The sequence below is a fragment of the Poecilia latipinna genome, unplaced genomic scaffold, assembly GCF_001443285.1.
Source record: "Poecilia latipinna isolate Pla-1442-1.1 unplaced genomic scaffold, P_latipinna-1.0 Scaffold6181, whole genome shotgun sequence".
Taxonomy (NCBI): domain Eukaryota; kingdom Metazoa; phylum Chordata; class Actinopteri; order Cyprinodontiformes; family Poeciliidae; genus Poecilia; species Poecilia latipinna.
Genome location: NW_015118797.1, coordinates 1 through 7,444, shown reverse-complemented (window position 1 = coordinate 7,444; position 7,444 = coordinate 1). Strand labels below are relative to the sequence as shown.

At 39.5% G+C, this 7,444-nt stretch overlaps 1 protein-coding gene across 2 annotated transcripts; it reads right to left on the bottom strand.

Annotated features, from left to right (window-relative positions):
• Positions 1–406: 406 nt before the first annotated feature.
• LOC106943840 (E3 ubiquitin-protein ligase RNF187-like) lies at positions 407–6,649 on the bottom strand. Of its 2 annotated transcripts, XM_015027127.1 has the most exons (4): positions 6,532–6,649; positions 3,787–3,927; positions 2,054–2,059; positions 407–1,254 (listed from the first exon to the last, which is right to left on the bottom strand). In XM_015027127.1, exons 1-4 carry the CDS (start codon positions 6,558–6,560, stop codon positions 954–956), a joined length of 477 nt encoding a protein of 158 aa, XP_014882613.1. In that variant the 5' UTR covers positions 6,561–6,649; the 3' UTR covers positions 407–953. The 2 variants fall into 2 exon arrangements, with proteins under 2 accessions (XP_014882613.1, XP_014882614.1); XM_015027128.1 differs by lacking the exon at positions 2,054–2,059 and having other exon boundaries at positions 744–1,254.
• Between the last annotated feature and the right edge of the window lie 795 nt (positions 6,650–7,444).

Sequence of the window (7,444 nt, the reverse complement as noted above, 5' to 3'; positions counted from 1 at the left end):
TATGCTGAAACCATTAAATCAAACTTGGCAGCATCAATATTCTCTTAGTTCTTTTATGCCTTGGGCCGGTTCTAAATGTGATCAGCATTACATCATATTTTTAGATCCACTGGCTGATGACTTAATTTGGATTTAACAGAAGTGCAAATAAATTATATTTATTTTAATAAGTTTTTTGTAAGATTCTATAGTTGTGGGTTTAAACATTGTCAGCAATGTCTTCCAGTAACATAATTACCCAGTAATATACATTTCCTGTCAACAACTTTCAATACTAAACCCTGGTGGACCGCCTCAGTGCCCCGACCACCAGGCTGAGCAAGTTTTCTGGGGGAAACCCTGAATTACATGTTATATGTAGAAACAAAATATAATCTTTGTTATATTATCAGAGTAAATAAAGGTTTCTGTCTCAGACTTTCCTTCCCTCTTTCTGTAAAAGCAGCAGGTTGCTTTCTCCACCTTCTTGTCTCCATGCACTGCAGGAGCCAAATATGTGATATATTTCCTTTTTGGTCACTAGGTGGCGCTGTAGGCTCAAGAATCTGAGTCAGGGGGCAACAGGTAGCAGGCAGGTGTTGAACTCAGAAGAGCAGCAAGTTTTTTGAGCGCTGTGTGATCACTGTTGTTGTTTCCTTTTGGAGTTTCTGATTCTGTTATTCATCTAGTCAGAGTTTAATAATGTGGTGAATTTCTACAAAGATCCTGGGACTGACTTTACACACCATAATAGGAACAACATTAGCTGCATAGCATGTCACTAGTGCAGAACTAGGCTGCTGAGTTCATGGATCAAAATGATCATTAGATTTAATGAAATGTTCAGTTTTAATACAATTAGCACAAAGAGCTGAGAACAGAGGCACTTTAAAGTAAAACTATTTACAGCAGCTGGAAAAACTCAGATTTAGTTGACAGGAAGATTTATAAAACCTTAAATGTCCAAATCCCAACTAAAGACGTTGAATTGGTCCAACAGACGACAGAAGAAGCTCTGATTGGACGTGTTCAGTCTCACCTGGAGCACAGCTGCTCTGATTGGCTGTCAGCAGTCCAGCTCCTGTTCTGGGTCTTTCTCCACACTGGGGGCAGGAGGAGGGTCCAGATGGAGCAGACTGGTCCCAGTAGGACCTGATGCACCGTCGGCAGAACCAGTGACCACAGCTGGTAGAGACCGGATCCACCAGAACCTCCTGACACAAAGCACAGCAGGACGGCTGCTCCTCCTCACCAACGCTGCTCCTCTTCCTCCCTCTGTGAAGACATTTCTTCATCACTGAAATAGTTCACTAACAACAGGCTGGAGCCGTCCTGGTACCAGAAGCTGAGTCAGAACAGAACCTCAGAACATTGATGATCTCTGGTTGAAGTGTTTCATTATATCTGGTGTTCTGATGGATCTTTCTCTGGTTGTTTTTGTCCGTCTGAATCTTTATTCTGTCTGAGTAGAAAACTGTTTCCATCAGAGGCTCAGAGACCAAAATCTGGTTCTGATCTGGATTCCAGTGTAGAAACATAGATCATTATTTACTGGTGGAGCTCCAGTAAACTGGATTCAGGTCCAGTTTGCTTTTATCTAAGAACTTTATAAAGAGCCTTGAACTGTGACAGAACATTATTTGGACATGTTAGCAGAGAAACAACAAGTTATTAAATTTGTCTTATTTTTTGCTAAATCTGACTTCATGATGATTCTTTGGACTTTGGTTCTGTTTTCACTTTGTAGTTTTATTGTCCTGATTAATTGATTATAGTTGTAGTTTAAGATGATTTTAAAAACTCAGGAATTTAAAACTGAAAGTCTTCTTGTGCCGACCCCACATCACTCTGAGACTCCTGCTGGTGAGAAAAGGCCTTTTAAAATCCAAAAGGAGATTAAAGGATTTCTCAAACATGTATGAAATAATTAAAGTAAAAATTCAGGGATGTTTTTATTGAGAGAATAAAATTATAACAGTTTATCTGGAACATAATGACATTTTCTGGGATTTAATATTTGGGCCATTTTGGAGATTGTTTTACTTATTAACAAAATATCAAAGTTTTATTGAACTTTATTCTGTCCCTTCTTAACTGTTATTGTTCCCACAGACACCAGGGGCCTCATGTTTAAAGCAAACGCACAAAAAATGTGCGGCGCCAAATTTTACACACAAGTCGACATGTAGAAAAATGAACATGACATGAAAATTTATGTAAATATACACAAACTTTTGACCTGCTGTGAAAATGTGCAGCAGCCACACAAACTTTTTATGTTAACATCAAACTACAAAGAGTTAAAACTCACCAAATACTGAAATCTGACGACATTCAGTTATTTAGACCAAGAATCAGCAAACCCGAGGTTTGTTCATGATTTTAATATTTTATTGCTTAAATTATGAAACTGAACTGCATTTATCCTCAGACAATATCCTAACACACACACACACACACACGCAAAATAAAAATAAAAGGATGTGAAAACCTCACTAGGATGAAAATAATTCTTTTCCTCAGTTTTTGTCTCATAAAGATGTAACTCATCGGTCTGAATGCATCTATGGGGTCATTTCATTCTCACTAAAACATAAAAAATGTTGGATCAGCAGATTAACTCCAAACAGGTTTGATTATTTCAGGTGATCAGGTGTGGAGACAATCACAGGTAAACATGATTTCTCTGTTTGAATAAACGTCACTTTCCCACTCTGTCAGGATTTGGTTGTTTCTGTGTTTTTTCAGGTTTCTGTTTCTATGGAGTCTCTGAGTTTACGTCTCTCCCTTGATTAGTTTCACCTGTTTCTTGTTTCCCCTGATTGTCTTCCTGTATTTTAACCCCCCTGTATTCCTGGTTCCTGTCGGGTCCTTGTCTAATCTGTCTGGTCAAGACGTCTTCAGTTGTATCAAGTCGTCTTCAGTTGTATCAAGTCGTCTTCAGTTGTATCAAGTCGTCTTCAGTTGCATTTCCAGTTGCTACCAGTTGTGAGCATTAGCCTTCTGCTCATCTGTGCTGCCTGGATTATTGTGTTTCTGGATCATTAAATCATCACTTCTTCATTCCAACCTCAGCGTTTTCCTCACCACCTCTTCACTGCACATCATGACAGACTCTCTGTCTGTCGTTAAATCCTGGCTGAACGTTCTGCTGCTCAAACAGCCATTTGCAATTAGATCTCTTTATTTTGTTTATTTTTATTTGAAATTTCTTCTTTAAAATGTATATTTATTTTTTGTGATGTGACCTTATGTGCCCTGAAAGCACATTTTAAATAAAATATATAATTATTATTATAAATACTTATACTGCTACAAACAAGAACGTTGCCATTGTTACTGCTTCATATGCCGGCAGACGTCTGGGTATTTATACTAATTAACATTAATATGTATTCATGGAGGCGACAGGCTGACCAGCAGCTGCTTTATTTCCTATAAATTGTGATTTATAAAGGAAAGGTCAGCAGGTTTGTACGTACGGTTTTATACATCCTCATTTTTTGTGCGCTGCACTTTTCTAAATTTGTCCGTGTTGGAGTGAAAACTGCTCTCTCTTTTCTACATGAGGCCCCAGACCTCAGTGGAACATGGAAGCTGCTGGAGATTCATAAAGACACAAAGGAAACTATTTAGTTTTTCCTCCAGTTTGTTCTGTTCTCTCTAAGATCACAACTGAAAAAAGAACTAAAATGATTTAAAATGATGTTTTGGTCTCCATGAACCAGTTTCTAAGCTGAAATCAAAGTTTAAATCCTGGTTGGTCTCTGCAGAGTCACATGAATCGGATAGAAACTTGTTTCTTACTCTGATGGTTCTGGATCAGTACTGAAGTCTGGAGGTTCTTCCTTGGACCGGTCACTCCTCATAGAGGGACAGACGGATCCTGGAGGTTCTGCTCTGTCCTGCTTTAGGTCCAAATCTCCCATCTTCTGGATTTCAGTGAGTCTGAAAGAGAAACCAGTACCAGTCAGTTCCCAGTGATCCAGTCAGCAGGAAGTCGATCCCATCATGTGTTCAGAGGATCAGAGGAACCTGATCCAGCAGGAACCATCTGGGTTTGAATTGTTCTCTCCTTCACTTCTTCAGGACCTTCTGATGTCTGCTGGCTGATCCAGAACCTCCTGGAGAACTTCTGACTTTATTAACAACATTTGAAACCTGAACTGGAATCATGTTCCAGGTCTGCAGAAACATCCAGAGTGAGGTCAGATGTAGTGAATGAAGGAGTGAACATTTCCTATGAAGTGGTGATGTGTTGGTCCTGAACAGATGGGCTCAGTTAAAGCAGCAGTTCTGAAACCTTTGGGGTCCAGACCTCCTTTAGACGGGCTGCCAGTCCTCCTGCTGAGAGTCGGTTCAGTCAGAGAGGCAGGAATATGTGGAAGGAATATTTTCCAGACGGACCAACAATCAGAGAGATTCAGGATCAGGTGATCCATGGAGATCATGAGGATGATCTGATCTCTCAGCTTCCAGCAGATCTGTTCAGGTTTCAGCTTAGAGAGACAAAGAGTTTCTCACTGCTGCAGGAGAAACATCAAGTCCAACTGGAAAAGAAACAACTCAGAGAGGAGGAAGAGGGAAATCTGTTGAGTTTAAATCTGCTTTGACTCCACAGATCAGAGAAACTTCAGTTTCTGATGAACCCCAGACTGCAGAGGAAGGAGAGATGTGTCACATTTTAGGATTTAAATACTCAGGAAAAGCAGTTTAACAGGATGGAGTGTTATGGACACACTAAGAAAACATGAAAATATGAGAATAGAGTCAGAATATTACAACTTTATTCTGGTAATATAAATTTCTTCCAAAACAAATTATATTCTATTTGATCTTATTATGGTTTTAATACTCTGTGGTAGTTTAAAGTGTTTTTGTTCTGGTTTTTCCTCCTAATATAAAACCAGTTCTGCTCTTTAAAAGACTCATTAAGTTCTTATTTAGTTTATATTCATGATCATTATTGCTAACAATCAGATCACCTCCAGGTGTTGGTGCTGCCTAAAGGTGGGATCATGTGGGATCTGGTAGATCTCTCAGTCGCAGTAACTAAGTTGTGGCTCTTTGTTAAATATTTCTCTCATGAAATATAAATGTGTTTCCTCGTGTAACAATTTATAAGCAGCAACAATTCACAATAAAGTCTCATTTAAATTAATTTAATTTTATGTCTAAATACTTTCTTGATCAGCCCTTAAATTAAAATAAATCCAGTAAAGCTCGACCCCAACAAGGATCCATGACAGACGATCTTCTATCCGTCCCACCGAGAGGCGAAGCGCAGATCGATGCTCTACGGTAGGAAAATCTGACAGTGCACCACCTGTTCCAGTCCAGGTGGAGGTGGTGGAGTGTGTAGGTGGACATCATCAGACTCCTGGACATCCAGGTCACCTCGGACCTGACCTGGTCACTGAACACCTCTGTTCTGACGAGGAAGGCCCAACAAAGACTCTTCTTCCTCAGGAAGTTGCAAAGGGCGGGACTTCCTGCTCAGCGGCTCCAGAACGTCTACAGAGCCGTGATGAAGAGCATCCTCTGCCTCAGCAGGACTGGGTGGGACGACAACAACCCAGGACAAAAAGGACTTGGCCCGGGTGGTGAAAACGGCCCAGTGGGTCGTGGGATCAGGTACCGAACCTGGACCTGATATCTGCTGGCCGACTGCAGAGGAAGGCCAGTTGGTTGCTGCTGATGATCCACAAACTGTTGGTACCGTCTGGAAACGCTGCAGGTTCATAAAGTGAACAACCACTTCATGGATAAAGATCAGCTTTTTCCCCAGAGCTGAGAATCAATCTGTCCACCTTCATCCTCTCTGCCCCCTGCAGACACACCCACAGCCTCATGCTGCCCCCTAGGGGCTGATTAAGACTTTATTTATTCATCTATTGATCACTGAGGCACCACTCCAGTTTCATTATGTTCTAGAAACATAATAATAAAAACCTTCTGTCTTAAAACGACAAGTTATTTCTGTCCTCCGTCTCAAAATGGAGCCTGAAGAACAAAGTTAGTTTCAGTTTCTGTTTCACTCAGTAACATGATTTGTGTGTTTTCATCATAACAGAAGCATCTAAAATCATAATTTGATTTGTGGAATATTTACAGTTCATAGTTCAGATAGATTTTAACTATAAAGTTTAAAAAAAACTCAGTATTTCTATATTAAAAGGTTCTGTAGTCAGAGGAGTTCAACTACATTTCCCATGATCCTCTACTGTCTCAACAAACCTGTTGATCAACATTGAGATCATAACGTCCAACAGGACGCTGTCTAACAGGCGTCGAAACTTAAAGTCGTTTATTTCCAGAGGAAAAGTGACAAACTTTCTATTCAGAGCTTTAAATGACAGCAGAGCAATAAAATATCTGACATTAAACCAGTTTTACACAAACAGAGAGATTATATTTAAACAGCGGAAGTTGCTGCTCAGATTAGTTCAAACTGACTGAAAGGTTCGGTCTGTTCTGGCTTCTCTGACCCGGAAACAGAGAAAAGCCTGAAAACGGGTCAGAACCAGTTTTATATAAAGTGTGTTTACTCACTGGATCTGCTGCTGAGACGTCTGGGTCATAAAATGGAGACGCTCCAGGTGATCTGCTTGATCCAGGTGAGGAGGAGGAGCTCACCTGCTGATGTGTACACTGTAAAAAATATCTGTACAATTTAAAGTCATTAAAAAAAAACAGTTACAGACTGTAACATCCAAAACATTATAATACAGTAGAAAATACATGGAATTAACAAAACTCAAGAAACATAAATTTTACATAATATTTACAGTTATTAAAAATAGAAAACACAAAAATGTGTTGTGAAAATATTAGAAGTTGTAAAACTAATTGAAAAAATTCTGTAATATTTCCAGAAGTTAATTATCCTAAAGTTAACAGTACTAATCGGACAAAAATACAAATTTTGCTGATTTATTTCTACGATGTAAAACCATAAACTAGACTGAAAAATCATTTTAGAGAAAAGAATGCTGGGATGATATTTTGGTTTCTTTTTAATAATGAATTTTATTCATAATGTCGTTTATATACCAAATTTAAATCTCAAAGGACGCATTCACACATCGGCCCTTCTGACCAACACCAGCAGGAAGGAGGTGAAGTGTCTTACCGACCCAAACGACCAGAACCGATCTGATGATCCACCGATTCTCAGGCGAACTCCCACCGCCGTTTGTAACGTGTTGTAGAAACCAAGAGGCAGCAGGCTGAGGACAACGAGGCGTCAGACAGTTTTCATGATGTCATTGTGTTGAACTGCAGGTTTAATGCAGTTTCTGTTATTTGTCATGTAAACTCAGAGTCTCCAGTTTAACTGAAGTTAGCAACTTTAACCACCTGGTCAGAAATGTTTCCATTAGCTTCTGTGAGCCGCCATGTTTATTTACAAGCAGCTGGAAGGAAAGAGACATTTTTACTATATGGAGAATTTAATGCTAATTTT

Bases quoted from the DNA above. Each gene is read 5' to 3' on its own strand.
- LOC106943840 (XM_015027127.1), bottom strand. From the start codon at position 6,560: ATGACCCAGACGTCTCAGCAGCAGATCCA. The intron at 3,928-6,531 runs GTGAGTAAACAC...TTTCTCTTTCAG, and splicing joins ACGTCTCAGCAGCAGATCCA to ACTCACTGAAATCCAGAAGA.